Raw genomic sequence first — 16235 nt, 5'->3', positions numbered from 1 at the left:
ATATATATATATATATATATATATATATATATATATATATTTATATATATATATATATATATATATATATATATATACTAGCTGTTGGGGTGGAGCTTCGCGCCACTCCAACACCTAGTAGGAGGGGGCACTTTGCCCCCCCCCTGAGTGTCCTGGTCGTCATTTATATTCCCTGTGTCCCGGTCGTCATTTGTGTCCCTGTGTCCCGGTCTGTAAAACATGACGTCCCGGTCCCGGACAAACATGACGTCAGTCAACAAACAACTTTATGACGGTATAATGCTCAATCCTTACAATGACGTCAGTCGACAGACACACAAACAAACAACTTATATATATATATATATATATATATATATATATATATATATATATATATATATATATATATATATATATATATATATATATATATATATTAGCTGTTGAGGTGGCGCTTCGCGCCACCCCAACACCTAGTTGGTGGGGCGCTTCGCGCCCCCCCAAGCCCCCCCGCGCGCGTAAGTCGTTACGCGCCATATTAGTTACGCGCCATTGTAGTTGTGTCCCTGTGTCCCACCTGTGAATATAGATAGATTTATATATGTGTTTCAAACTACGTAAAAATTTCGAATATACAACATTCTTGGCTTTCCCATTGTCTGTGCATATACAAAGCCGTATGTACTAATAATGACGTCATATGCAAACGCTCTTTTTACAAACAAACAAACATGCATACACACAACTCGTTTTTATATAGATAGATAGATAGATAGATGCAATACAAATTAACTGCGTAAAACTTGCGAATATACAACATTCTTCGCTGTCCAATTGTCGCTGCATATAAATAGATTGTCAGGTTTACCGACCCTCGAACATGCAACGTACAATTGTCCATGGGAAAAACAATCAGTATTAAGATCTATACCACATTTTTCTAATGATTGACCTTGAGCTTTGTTAATGGTGATTGCAAATGCTAATCGAATTGGGAATTGCAATCTTTTAAATTGAAAAGGCAGATCCGTTGGAATCATGGGAATGCGAGGAATAAGAACAGCCTCACCCTCAAAAGGCCCTGTCAAGATTGTGGCCTCTATTAGGTTTTCCATTGTTTTTTTTACGGCAAGTCGAGTGCCATTGCAAAGCTTTGGTGGGTTTATATTTCTTAAAAGTATTATTGGTACGCCTATTTTTAGTTGTAGCACGTGTGGTGGAAACCCTGAAAGATCTATGGAATTTAAAAATTCAGATGGATAATTAACCGCTTCATTTGGTTCCAAAACTGTGTCGACTGACTTGTAAAGGACTGCCTGGTCTCGAATCTTGGTCAAAACAATATTGTTGATTTCGTGGACGTCTATATTTTTGGGTGCGAGAATCGCTCTTTCACTTAGCCATTTATTATTTTTATAATTTTTTAGAATATTCGGAAATACTTTTTCAATCAATTCATTTTTGGACGTCACTAAATTACAGAAATCAGCAGGTAGTTGTATACGTCCTGAAATTGAGTCTACTGGGAGCTTTCCGTTTCCAATTGCCAGCAATTGATCTGAAAATGTTTGACCAGAGTCATCGTTTTGCAATCGGACACGCATATTTGTAGTTAATTTTAATATTTTTACGTGTGCCCATAAATTAGAATTTTTCAGGCAAGCATTCATTTCGTCTGCAGGAGTTGATCTAGGTATTATAGGTAATGTTTGCCTGAAATCTCCCGCAAGCAATATTAATGTGCTGCCAGAGGGTTTCGACTTCCCTCTCAAATCTTTCAAGCATTGATCCAGAGCCTCGAGCGATTTTTTGTGTGCCATTGTGCATTCATCCCAAATAATAAGTTTGCATTGCTGCAATACTTTACCCATCCCAGATGATTTGGAAATATTGCACGTGGGAGTTTCTGTAGAATGCAAATTCAGAACAATTTCAAAGCGGAATGAGCAGTTTTTCCACCAGGCAGCAATGTTGCGGCTATTCCGGACGACGCAATTGCCAACGCTATATCATTTTTTGATCGAATTGATGCCAGAATCAGTTTTATCACAAATGTTTTACCAGTACCTCCTGGCGCATCCAAAAAGAAAATTTCTCCAACGTTGTTATCGACACAATGCATTATCGTATCATAAATGTCTTTTTGTTCCGACGTTAACTTGGAAATGTTATTTTGTACATACGACAATAGATCACTCGTACTGTAACTTTGTTCACGATCCAATTCTACACATGTCGAAACAGCAGCGATACGGTTAGGTGAAGGCATTCCCAAATTCTGAAGAGGTTTGTTTGCCATAAGTACGCACAAATCTTCTATAATAACTAAAGTGTAGTTATAAATTTCTGATGTAAAATCAAAAGTCATATCTGACGTCTCTAACTGTTTTCGATGGAGTATATCTTCGGACATTTTTGACTTATATTTTTCCCATAACTCTGTAGGAGCTGATGGAGAGCAAGTTGTTAAAATGATGCCAAACAATGCACGAATTTGACTTGGAGCTGACGTTTCGCACGCGTCATTGATGCAGTTATCCCAGTGTTGGTCATTCTCCAATAAATTCAGAGCTTTCACTTTCTCTTTTAGCAGCAAGTCTGCTTCCGCGTTGCTCTGGTAGTTCCTCGGCACGCTTTCTGTTCTTTCTTTCTCTATCAGCCTCAAGCCTGTTTCCTTGCTGTTCTTTTGATTCCTCGGCACGCTTTCTGTTCTTTCTTTCTCTATCAGCCTCAAGCCTGTTTCCTTGCTGTTCTTTTGATTCCTCGGCACGCTTTCTGTTCTTTCTTTCTCTATCAGCCTCAAGCCTGTTTCCTTGCTGTTCTTTTGATTCCTCGGCACGCTTTCTTTTCTGACTTTCTCTATCAGCAGCAAGTTTTTTGGCATAGACTCTTTGAGCATCCTCATCGGCTTTTGCCATTGTAAGTTCATCAGTCATTTTAAACTTAAACATTAATAGATTTCTACGTGAACATATGTCTTAAATATCTTGAATGACGTCACCGTCGTAGCAAAAATGACGACAACTAACTTGATGACGTCAGTCAACACAGAAACATGACGTCACCTGACAGACAGACAGACACACAGACAGACAACTTATTTTTATATATATATATATATATATATATATATATATATATATATATATATATATATATATATATATATATATATATATATATATATATATATATATAGGAGCAAGTTACATAAGCATTTTAGATTGTTTTAAAGTAGTTTTTATAATATTATAAGGTCTAGTAGAAACCCTAAAGGATTAGCCTTGGAGAATACATTCAATGATATTGATTGTTTCTATTAATTATTATATGTTATATATATATATATATATATATATATATATATATATATGTATATATATATATATATATATATATATATATATATATATATATATATATATATATATATATATATATATATATATATATATATATATATATATATATATATATATATATATATATATATATATGTATATATATATATATATATATATATATATATATATATATATATATATATATATATGTATATATATATATATATATATATATATATATATATATATATATATATATATATATATATATATATATATATATGTATATATATATATATATATATATATATATATATATATATATATATACCCCAACACCTAGTTGGTGGGGGCGCTTCGCGCCCCCCCCCAAGCCCCCCCGCGCGCGTAAGTCGTTACGCGCCATATTAGTTACGCGCCATTGTAGTTGTGTCCCTATGTCCCACCTGTGAATATAGATATATATATATATATATATATATATATATATATATATATATATATATATATATATATATATATATATATATATATATATATATATATATATATATATATATATATATATATATATATATATGTTTTTAACTACGTAAAACTTTCGAATATACAACATTCTTTGCTGTCCCATTGTCTGTGCATATAAATAGATTGTCAGGTTTACCGACTCTTGAACATGCAACATATAATGGTCCATGGGAAAACAATCCGTATTCAGATCTATACCTCATGATTCTAATGATTGCCCTTGAGCTTTGTTGATGGTGATTGCTAATCGACGATTCCCTGTGTCGCCGTCGTCATTTATATATCCCCGTGTGCCCCCCGGTGTCCCGGCCGTCATTTATATTCCATGTGTTCCGGTCGTCATTTATGTCCCGGTGTCCCAGTCTGTGAATTCTCTTTGAGGGTCCCGGGCGTCATTGGTATTCCTTGTGTCCCGGTGTCCCGGTCGTCATTCGTGTCCCGGTGTCCCAGTCTGTATATACATTCGTTTTTGAATTGGTCTTTTTTTTAGGTTTTAGTTTTCTGCCTTTTTTTTAGTTTTTTTTAGTTATACCTCATGATTCTAATGATTGCCCTTGAGCTTTGTTGATGGTGATTGCTAATCGAACATTCTCTGTGTCCCCATCGTCATTTATATATCCCCCTTTGCCCCCATGCGTCCCCGTTGTAGTTGTGTCCCTGTGTCCCGGTCGTCATTTATATTCCCTGTGTCCCGGTCGTCATTTGTATTCCGGTGTCCCATTCTTTTTTCTTTTTAGTTTTTTTTTTATTTTTATTTTTTTAGTTTTGTTTTTCTCCTTTATTTTTCTTTTTGTTTCCTTTTTTTAGTTTTTTTTTATTTTTCAGTTTTTTTAGTTTTTTAGCTTTTTTAGTTTTTTTTATTAGTTTTTAGTTTGTTTTTTTCTTTTTAGTTTTTTTTGTAGTTTTTACCCTTTTTTTTAGTTTTTTTTTTTACTTATGTCCTGGTCGTCATTTATACTCCCTGTGTCCCGGTCGTCATTTGTGATGGTTTGTTGACGGTGTTTTGTTGATGGTGATTGCTAATTGAACATTCCTTGTGTCCCGGTCGCTTTCTCTTTGAGTGTCCCGGTCGTCATTTATATTCCCTATGTGCCGGTGTCCTGGTCGTCATTTGTGTCCCAATGTAATTTCGTAATTTCGTCAGTCGAAAACATGACGTCAGCCGACACAGAAACATGACGTCACCTGATCCACAGACAGACAGACAGACAACTTATTTTTATATATATAGATATATATATATATATATATATATATATATATATATATATATATATATATATATATATATATCTTTGCTAGAAAGAGTCTAGGTCTAGGTCTATATATATATATATCTTTGCTAGAAAGAGTCTAGGTCTAGTAGAAACCCTAAAGGATTACCCTTGGAAAAAACATTCAATGATATTGGCTTTTTTTTCATATTATCTGATTACTTTCCTAGCCTTTAAGTAGCCTTAATTATTAATAAGCCATAAAGGCTTGGTGCATTACCTTACTTAAGAAAGTATTGTCAAATAAGGAATTTTATTTACCATCTCAATTCGATTGACTATTGAGAAAGTAGGCTCCAGTATGCAACAATTTACTCAAATTAGAACAAAGAGAACCAATTTATAATTTAAACCAAGGGCATTGGGCGCGGAGGCAATGGTCCATAGCAGCAGCCTGAGCTACAGAATGCGTGTCCAGATCTTCTGTTATATTGGATCTTGCGGTTTAATAAAATTAATTGAAAACTTTTTTTTCCACAAAATTTTTTTTTCCACAGTTTTTCAAAGAAAAGTAAAGAACTCCATGAAACCAAAATGATTAAAAATAAAATCAAATAATCTACAAAGCGTAAAACTACCTAAAACTAAAATGATAATACCTTAAAGGGGAAGCATCAATTAACTAAAGGCAATATGTGCACACCACAACTAATACTACTGCTACTGAAACATTTACTAGTTATGCTACTACTCTTACTAATGCTCAATTTACTACTTCTATCGCAACTACTTGTATGTGGTTTTTCTAAGAAAAGTAAAGAACTCCATTAAACCAAAAATGAGCAAAAATCAAATCAAATATTCTACCAAGCGTAAAACTACTACAAATCAGCACTGATAAATAAATAAAACCCAAAATGAACATAAATTACAGTAATTAACCAAGTCAAACTCAAAACGAGCAGAAATTAACATGAGTAGGGCTCAAAACCCCTGTGCCTTCCCAAGGCCAGAGCATAACTTGCACTTTACTGAAAGAAATACAAATAAATGTGCATTGTCAGTTTAATATACATATACTGATATTTATCAATTAAAATGTCAATAATATTTAATTTATTAAAGCTATAAAAGTAAAAACATTTAAATTTTACTTTTTTTAGGAGTTCAAATGACCGAAAGGCAATATGTACATGCTATTGCCGCTAATAATAATGCCACTGAAACCACTGTGATAATAGCCTAAAGGGAAAGATGAATTAACCAAAAGGCAATATGTGCACACTACTTCTAATACTACTGCTACTGCAACATTTACTAGTTCTACTACTACTATTACTATTGGTCCAATTACTACTTCTATCGCAACTACTTGTAAGGTTAAGCATCAAGATGAAAATTTCAGAAATTATACGAATATAAAGTTTAAAAAAGAGCAAATAAAAAATATCATACCAAAGGCCAATTGTGTTAAGTCTATTCTATTGGCTAATCTTTTAAGCTATACTACTGGTATGACTACTATTACAACTATGCCTAGGGGTATGAAGTTGATATTTTCAGAGAATACATGTGAAAATTTTTGTACAACCTGCTACCTGTATGCAGGCTGTCATAACGGCATATCAGCGATACCTTAGGAACAGTTTCGTATGTGAAATAAAAACTTACAACGTTTTTTGTGGGGGATGTTGAACTAACCAAAAGACAATATTTGCATCATAGTACTACTGCTTCAATTCCTACAACTACTGCTACTGCTACTATCATTATTATTGTTATTACTATTACTGCTACTAAAGGTAAGACTAGTACTATTAACTCTACTCCTACTGCTACTACTATAACTACTAGTGCTACTAATGCTACTAATAAATCGAAGGGTAGGGTATTAAGGCGAAAGTTTTGGGCAATATTGTACCTCTATTGAAATAAATCGAAACACTCTATGTCCACATAGGTTGTCCAGAGGACGTATCAGCAATGTTTCAGGACCAGTTGATGGTGTTAAGTTAAAAATTTCATACACATGCAAGTATTAAAGGGGTACATAAGCAATATAATAGGCAGCGGAGCGCTATCTTAGATAGCAATAACATAAAAACTTTTAGAGGAGCTAATTCAATTGGAAATTAAAAGTTCTAGTGCCCTTTTTAAGAGTCAAAAGTGATTGGCGGCCAAGCAGCCCTGCTCCAAAGCTTATTTATTTTCCATCATAGCTATCATAGAAAGTAATATCATTGATATTTTAAAGTAGCTAATTTGGTTGGAAATTCAAAGCTCTATTACCCTTTATAAGAATCAAAACTGATTAGAAGGCAATCAGTCCTCTTTTTTAGCTTATAATTTTTCAAACACTTTCAATCAAAATTTAAGATAGCTATTTTGTTCAGCATAGCTGAATGGTCTTGTAACTATATATCTCGGGCTATTTCGTTGGTCAACCCCCCACAGTTATGCAATTTACTCATTATGTTTAAAAAGTAAATGTTGCCTTAAGATTAAATCAAAATGCACTGTGTTAATGCTAATAGCCAATAAGTCATCTCATGAGCATATTGCCTTTCGGTCAGTTAAACATCGCTTTCATGATGCCCCGGAAGTTTCACCTTGACACGTTAAGCCGTTCCAAAAATATTGTTGATGTGCATTTTTTACACCTTTTTGACGCCCTTTTCACCTTAATACTCTAAGCCTTACAAATTGTTGTTGAAATTGAAGTAGTAGGCTAGTTGGAGTAGTTAGGTCGCAGTAGTAGCATAAGGAAAAGTAGTAGTGGTATTAGTGCTAGTTGTGACATGCATATACTACATTTTTGTCAATTGATCTTCCCCTTTAAGTATTCTCCGAAAGATTAAACTTAATGCCCAAGTCAATTTTTGAGATACTACCTTTTGACAATCTGCATGCGCATAATGGGTTTTGATTTAGTTTAAATTCTTCTTCAATATTCTGTGAAATTTTCACCTTTTTAGGTGTAGCCTTAATTGTACTAGTATAACAGTAGTAGTGGTAGTAGTAGGAACAGTAGTAGCAGCAGTATTAATAGCAGTAGTAACAGGTACATTTTGCCTTTTGTTCAAGTGAACATCCCACGCATGATGCCCCTGAAGTTTCCTCTTGGTATGATAAACTGTTCCAAAAATGTTGCTGATACGCCCGTATCAGCAATCTGTATACACATAGTATGTTTTGATTTAGTTATAATTTTCCCTCCTCAGATGTTTTTTTTTTGTTCAATATTATCAGCCTTAGTAGTACTTGTTACGAGGTATTAGTTTTAGTGATAGTAGTGGTAGCAATAATAGTACTCGTGGTAGCAGTAGAAGCAGCAGTACTTGTTGTAATAATAGCGTGCAAATATTGCCTTTTTGGTCAATTGATCATCTCCCTTATCAATATCTGAAAATTCCAAATTAATATACTCAGTCATTCCTGAGTTACACCCTTTTGACAACCCATATACACATAACATGTGATGGTTTTGTTCAATACTCCCCTCAACATTCCCTGAAAAACTCATCTTAATGCCCTTCGTATTTTGAGAAAGTAAAAGTCAAACATGCATTCCTTTTCTCAATAACATAAAGACTACTATATGTAAACAAAGAACAAATTGTATAACTTGCAGTCATTCCCCAGAGGCCTCGGTGGGGTGGGGTGACATACCAAAACACATAATTACTGAGCTTTTCAACAATGCTGAAGAAAATTGATGTCTCAAAACTTTGTTTGTATATTTGTTATGGAAAATGATGGGCGTAAAGGGGGGGGGATGGTTTATCTCAAATCACTTGACTCTTAAAAAGGGCACTATAAACTTCCAATTTAAAATCAAATGACATCCGTATGAATTGAGTACGATCACTCATTCCTTAAGAACCTTATATGCCCCTAGGGCATTACTTAAAGCCCTTGCTCCAGAGTTCTGAGGGTTTCCAATCCTGGAGGCATTGTCATATGTTCTTTGGACTATTTTAAACAAGATTGACATAACACAATTTCAGTCTGATACATTTGGTGAAAAGAGGGGTAGATGGGAGGGGGATAGTTGACTTCCATCACTGTTGACTCTTAAAGGGAACTAGAATTTCCAATTTTAACCAAATGAGCCAGCTCTAAAGTTCATGCAACCATCCCTTCTATGAGAATCTTAAGTGCCCCAGGGACATAACTTACAACCCTCACCCTTAGGCTCTAATTATTTGTATCACCCTCAAAAGACTTGCTATATGCTCTTTGTATTATTTTGAACAAGATCGCTCTCTCGTAATTTCAATCAGATGTGTTTGGTAAAATGATGGGTTATGGGGGGGGGGCAAAATGCCCTCTACCACTTTTGACGCTTAAAAAAGAACTGGAATTTCCAATTTTCAACCAAATGAGCCTTTTCTAAAGTTAAACAAACATCCCTTCCATAAAAACCTTAAATGCCCCGCGGCATAATTTACAACCATTGCCCCCATGATCTGGTGGTTTGTGTCAACCCCAAAAGCCTTGTTCTATGATCTTTGGACTATCTTGAATAAAATGACTTCCAAATTTTTTATTCGATGTATTTCGGGAAAACACGAAGTGTTGGGGGGGGGGATAGCTGCCTTCAGATCACTTTAACCCTTAAGAAGGACACTAGAAATTGAGATTACCAATCCAATGAGTCCCTCCGAAGTATATACGACCATCCTTTCCATACGAACCTTATATGCCTTCGGGGCATAACTTACAACACTTGCCCTGTGAGCTGTGTGGGCGGGAGTGTCTTCCTCAAAGACATAATGTTTGACCCTTCAACTGCAATAGACAAATTTGCTATCTCCAAATTTTGGTTGGACTTCTTTGGGAAAAGGATGAGCGAGGGGAAGGGCGGCTGGTTGCTCTCAGATCACTTTTGACTCTTAAAAAGGGCACTATAACCTGTAATTTCAAATCAAATGAGTCCCATATGAAGTTTATACGACCACCCATTCCATAAAACCTTATAAGTCCCCAGGTTATGACTTCCCCAGGGCACTGGGGGGTTGTGTCAACCCTAGAGGCATTGTTATATATTCTTTGGACTATTTTGAGCAAAATCGCTATCTCACAATTTTAAAAAGATCGGTTTGGTGAAGAGGGGTTAGTTGGGGAGGGGCTTGTTGCCCTTAATCACTTTTGACTCTTAAAACGGAACTAGAACTTCCAGTTTTCAACCAAATGAGCCTCCTCTAGGGTTTATACAACCAACCCTTCCATAAAAATCTCAAATTCCCCGGAGCATAACTTACAACCCTTGCCCACGGGTTATGTGATTTTTTCCATCCCAAAGCCTTGTTATATGATATTTACACTATTTTGGATAAAATGGTAATCTCAAAATTAGTATTAGATGTATTTCGGGACAGTACAACGCGTTTGTGTTTGTGTGTGGGGAGTAGCTGCCCTCCGATCACTTTGTCTCTTAAAAAGGGCGCATGAGCTTCTGATTACCAATCCAATGAGCTTCCTCCGAAGTTTATGCGACCATGCCTTCTATAAAAAAGCTTATATGGCCCCTGAGCATAGCTTATAACCCTTGCCCTGAGGGAGAAGATTTATTACGTCTTCAAAGATGTAATTTTCGGACCTTTCAATTAAGTTGAACAAAATGGCTGTCTTAAAATTTTGATTGGAAGTGTTTTAGGAAATGATGAGCGTGGGAGGAGGGAGAATTCGCCAGCCTATCATTTTTTACTAATAAAAAAGGCATTAGTCCTCTCAATTTCCAATTGAATAACCCCTTTTTTAAGTTTTTACGACAGCACTTTCTATAAAAACCTTATATGCCCCAAGGGCATAACTTATATCAAAATTTTCGATCAAAAGGATCGGAAGTGTTTGGAGAATTGATGGGTGTGGGGGGGGGGTGTACGACCTCTGGTTACTTTCGACTATCAAAAGAATTTTCAATTGAATGACCTCTCTTTGAAGTTTCTAAGACAACGCTTTCTATGAAAACCTTATAGGCCCCCCCCCAAGAGCATAACTTAAAACCTTCGCCCTAAGGGCTGTGGGGGAAGGGCTCATCCTCAAAAACGTAATTTCCGGACCTTTCAACTACGTTGAACAAAATGGCTATCTTAAAATTTTGATTGGATGCGTTTAGGAAAGGGTTGACGTGGTAGAGGGGATAGCTGCCTTACAAACCCTTTCGACTTTGAAAACGGATACTAGCCGTTTCAATTTCCAATCGTAAGCTCTTTTTGAAGTATCTATGAAAACTTCTTCAATACGAAATGCCCTGGTCTAAGACCCCCCCCCAAAAAAAAAAAAAAAAATAATAACTTTTGTTTTGAAATTCTTTGCTGTTATAGATCAAAATATGGCAACAACTGCCATTAAAAAAAGATCATTGGTAACTTACTCGGTAGATTGTTCTTTTGTATCTGTAGCTTTTTTTTTACCTTATTTCGAGTACAAAAGTAAGTAGAAAATTTTAGTGCAAGATAATGATATTTATTTTTTGTAAATAATCTCGTAAGTTTGTGGAAATATTATCCCAATTTTATTTTTCTGTAAAATATTATAATCATAACTAAACCTTAACCCTGAATTTGCATAACCTGCATCAGATAAAAGAGGTATGTCTAATATTAATAATTATATACAAATTTTATTTAGTATGTACAGAATTTACAACAAAATTTATCAAACATTACAAAACAGTGGTAGAATACAAATTTTCGCCCGCTTTAATTGGATTCCTGAGATGATATGGTTTAAACGCTCGTCCAGAATGCACATAGGTAATTAGTGCGATCTATTTGCTTTTGCAGACTTGATGCGACTCCCTTCATGCTTCTAATACAATAGTTAGACTGGTACACTTGCAATTTTTCAAGAGTTGAACGACATTGCCGTATCGCTTCCCAAATGCTAGTGTTCTGGGTATATTTTTGCCTTGAATGCTTAACTCCGGCAATCATGAGCAGATTTTTCAACTTTGTCATCACCGAGCGTTCTTGGTTCTTCCATACAATTTTCAGTTGTGAACAGTCACAAACCGGATTCCTTTTCTGTTGTTTGATGTTGATTGGGTTCAACTCCCCTAACTTGGCTTCTTTGTTCTCCGTCCTAGATTCTTCTGGAAAATTAGACTTTGTTTCTGTCATGTAATTATGGAACCATGGATGTTCGTAGATGATTTCCCTGATTTCAGGCCGTTTGTTACAATCCATTTCTAAACATTTGGATACTATATCCCACGCCAGTTTTGAACATCTGAGCTTTCTCATTCTTTTAACTATCAACTTCTTAACTTTGTGTGAACATAGACTAAATTGAAATGGTTCTCCTCCAATGAGAATTGACCCCAAGATCACTCCTAGAGACCAAGATGTAACCGCACCAAACATATAATTTAATAATTCGTCTTCTACCTCAGGAGGAATGTATCCTTCACTATAGAAATAATTCAGGTCGTCTAATTCCGTGACAGAACCAAAGTCAATAATGGTAACTGTGAAGAATTCATCTATGAGTACATTGTCACATTTTAAGTCTTTGTAGGCTATTCCAGCATCTTCCATATGCAAGAATGCACCAACTATTTGTGTGAAAACGTGGGCAGCTGAGGATTCATCTAGACCTCCATAATCTTCAATGTATTCACGCAGCGTCATTGAGGTCTCGTCATATTCCGTTACTATCCAACATCCCTCTTTCTCCACATAATAGTCTAGCATTTTTAGACATCCGTCGATATCCTTAACTTTGTCTAAGAAATAAATTTCATCTGGCACAAATTTGCCCTTTAGCTTTCTGAGATAAGGGGATTTATCTCTGATGAATTTTGCAGCTACTTGCTTATAGTCGCGTCGTCTCTTTGCAACAAAAACCTTTCCTTGGGCCCCTTCACCTAGAACTGTATCCGTTAAAATATACTTGTCATAAAACCGACTGACTACTTTTTTCTTAATGAGTGCCATACTGTTGATAAACTTGTTTTACTTGTTCACGAACTTTCATAAATGAGGTGATTTGAGTCTAGGCACTTGTATTTATTACATACATGACGTCATTGCGATCAATACCTATACGTCATGCCGTTTTAATACCACGGTCATACAAAAGGACTTGGGATGACGTCATGTATTGTATCACTCGACATTGTGTGACGTCATTAAAAAAAAAAACGCATGCTTAGTAGGACCTCTTTCCTACAACAAAGCGTTTAATGCTTTTAATACATAGATTGATGCCCAAAAATTTTTAAGCCAATGGTAACCCTAATATCAAACAAGCAATCCGTTTTCTAATATAAAACCTATGTGTGAGTAAATATTATTTATTTATGGCCCTTGCCCTAGGGGCTGAACGATGGGGGTCGTGCCATCACTCGATGAATATTTATTGAAACTATCGGCTATTTTGGAACCAAACGGAATTGTCAAAAATTTTTTTTATTAAGATCTCCCCAAAAAATCAGAAAATTAAACAAATAGCGATAGAAACACCAAAAAAATTTGAATGTTGAAGCTAAAATTGTCAACAGATAAAAAATCCCTTCCATGTTTTTTTTATGAATTTAAGCCAACGACTTTAGTAATCATGGAATGAGGTTCGAAGTCAAGTAAGCTATCCACAATAATAACTGTGAAAACATAAAATCGACAAATTATAGATAAGCCTACTTCAGTGTAGCAAGAGTAAGGAGGACCATCGATTAGAACCAATGACAAGTTTTCATTCTCTCGTCAAAGGAAAATGCAGCATGGGGGATATAATTCTGTTACGACAAGCTTGAAAGCTTACCATATTTGGTATTAATATTTAAATAAAAAAATATATATTGACCAGTCGATTCAAAGTGTGGTGAATGCAGTCAACAAAACAGGAAACAATGCATTGAAAATGCGCTTGTTTACACAAAGGCGCGATGAAAATGATGAAGACTTCTGACGATTGCCCTTACATACTGAAGTACGCTTGTTGTCGAAAAGTGCACGTTTAAAAGGATTTTATCCAATTTTTTAATTAGTTTTAGAGTTTCTGGAAAGTAAAAATCCAAATTTGAAAGAAAACCTGATAAATCTAAAAGCAGATATCGTACATTGGAAAGATCTTTCCAACATATTTAATGGGATTAAATTACATTGCAGGGGAGGGGGCTTCAATTAAGAAAACAAAGGGCTTAACTTTAGCTTTTCCTGTTAGATTAAAATATATTAAACAAAATATTAGTCAGTGCGAATTTTCTTGATTTTCAAACTTGTCACAAATACATTAATGAGGATATTCTAATATATACTCGACTTTTGATTGCCCTGCATGATGAGTTCAAGTCCGATTTAAAAATGCTCTGATGATGGAAATATCATCATGGATGATAAATCTATTTGATGAAACGAACGTGGAGGTTGTGGTGATACAAGAGGAGGTGCTTGAGTTTAGCACTAATGAAGAGCCTAAAGGTGAAATTAGAAAAAAAAAATGTCAAATGTTTCGGATGTAGGCAGGAATACCCTAAAAATATCCTGGACTGTGAGGAATTGCAATAAAGGTTTTGAAAGAATATCCCTTGCCATAACTTGTCAAAAAACGTTTTGTTTTGTTACAAAACTTTCAACAATAAAAAAGAAGCATATTGAATATCACAGAACGGGGAGATTTGCGGTCATTCCTTACAAAACCAAAAATAGATGATCTAGCATCAATCTAACAAATACATCCCTCCCATTAAATTTATTATTATTTTGTGATTGTCATTGTAGAAGTTACGTTATGTTATTGATGTTTAATTTTAGTTATATTATGACTTTTATGACATTACAATGCAATATCAAAACAACAACAATTAATAGGATAATAATTCAGTATTTTAGTAGGTACAAGACAAGAAATAGGCTATACTATTTTATTTTTACTTTTACCACTCCGCAGGGCCGTATCCTGGATTTATGTTCGGTGGGAGGGGGGGGCTACGAAAAAACTAAAAAAAGATCCACAATTTGTTTATATGCATTTTGTAACGTTTTTAGGAGACAGTCAAATATTGGGGGGGGGGCTCAACCCCCCATGGACAAGGGAAAATTCATTTTATTTTTATTCATTTATTTTAAAGTTGGCCGGTCAGGAAAATTCACCTGAAAATTCATTTATTTTTGTGTGCTAAAAGTAGGTGTCGAAAAAGTAAAGCTGGATAGAATCCTTTTTTTGACCGGCCAACTTTACTTTTTTAACATCCACTCACAGCAAGATCAATTAATTAATTAAAGAATAATCAATTATGAATTTCTTTTTGAAAACTGCTAATTCGCTGTTAGAACTTAGCTGCAACAAAAATTTCCATAGTTGGACCTAATCTTTTTTGTCGAGTTTTGGGAAAATGGTAAAAACTTAGCTGTTGGGGGCCAACCGGAACCAGCAAAATTTTAAAAAGGGTCTATGAGAAAAGAAAGGTCAGGACTATCTGCTATATGTAGTAGGGTGTTTTGTAACATTTTATAAAAAGAGGAAAATTATGTAAGTACACACGGCTTTTTGCCTCAGACTACGGAAAGCTCTCTGAATAAAATAAATTTATAAATATAAGTAGGTCTTGGTTAAAACTCAATAAAAAATAGTTTTTTTTTTTTACTAAAATTATTGAGCAACATTAAAATTTAAAAGTAATTAGATTCTTTTAAGATACTTCTCTCTCAGATTCAACTGCAATTTGAGCAGTTTTTCTTACAGAATTGTGACAGAAAGGAATTTGGTCACGATTGCATTAAAAGAATTGGGTGTTTACATTGATTTCAAATCTATAGAATTCATTAAGCTTAGTGTTACCCATCAAAGCTGCGAGCCCCTCCTTTATAATAGCTGGAGAACAATTATACACTTTTCTTCGTTCTTTTTATTTGTCTTAATTTCTCTTTGGCTGCTCAATTTTATCTTTAGGGAGAAGTTGGTAGGAGTATTTGCGGGGGGGGGGGATTTTCTGTGGTGGTAGTGGTTGGCTCCTGGGAGGAATTCCGGGAAATAATAAGCTGGATCCCCCAAAAAATTTACATAAATCTATAAACAGGAAAGTTACTCCCGCTCTCTCAGACCCCATAAAAGGGAGGTGATTTTTAAGGAAATTAAGCAACCAATTTCAGTATATTGTAGTGGAAATTCAAGGAATTCCTTGTATAGTATACCAGACAAATACATTAAAGTGATTAGT

At 34.9% G+C, this 16235-nt stretch overlaps 2 protein-coding genes across 2 annotated transcripts in view; one reads left to right on the top strand and one right to left on the bottom strand.

The window, feature by feature from the left end:
- The window catches only part of LOC136030161 (serine/threonine-protein kinase Genghis Khan-like), a gene marked incomplete in the record, with an annotated part of 195824 nt that overhangs the window by 59676 nt on the left and 119913 nt on the right, over positions 1–16235 (top strand).
- Positions 11677–13061, bottom strand: LOC136030163 (serine/threonine-protein kinase pim-3-like). Its single transcript, XM_065708893.1, has one exon. The coding sequence runs from the start codon at positions 13009–13011 to the stop codon at positions 11803–11805; it is 1209 nt and encodes a 402-aa protein (XP_065564965.1). The 5' UTR covers positions 13012–13061; the 3' UTR covers positions 11677–11802.

Source organism: Artemia franciscana, chromosome 8 (genome assembly GCF_032884065.1).
Source record: "Artemia franciscana chromosome 8, ASM3288406v1, whole genome shotgun sequence".
In the NCBI taxonomy this organism is placed as follows: Eukaryota; Metazoa; Arthropoda; class Branchiopoda; order Anostraca; family Artemiidae; genus Artemia; species Artemia franciscana.
Note: the sequence above shows the minus strand (reverse complement) of the source record. Positions and strands in the feature narration are given on the sequence as shown.

Coding starts and splice junctions, on each gene's coding strand:
- LOC136030163 (XM_065708893.1), bottom strand. CDS start 13,011: ATGGCACTCATTAAGAAAAAAGTAGTCAGTCGGTTTTATGACAAGTAT.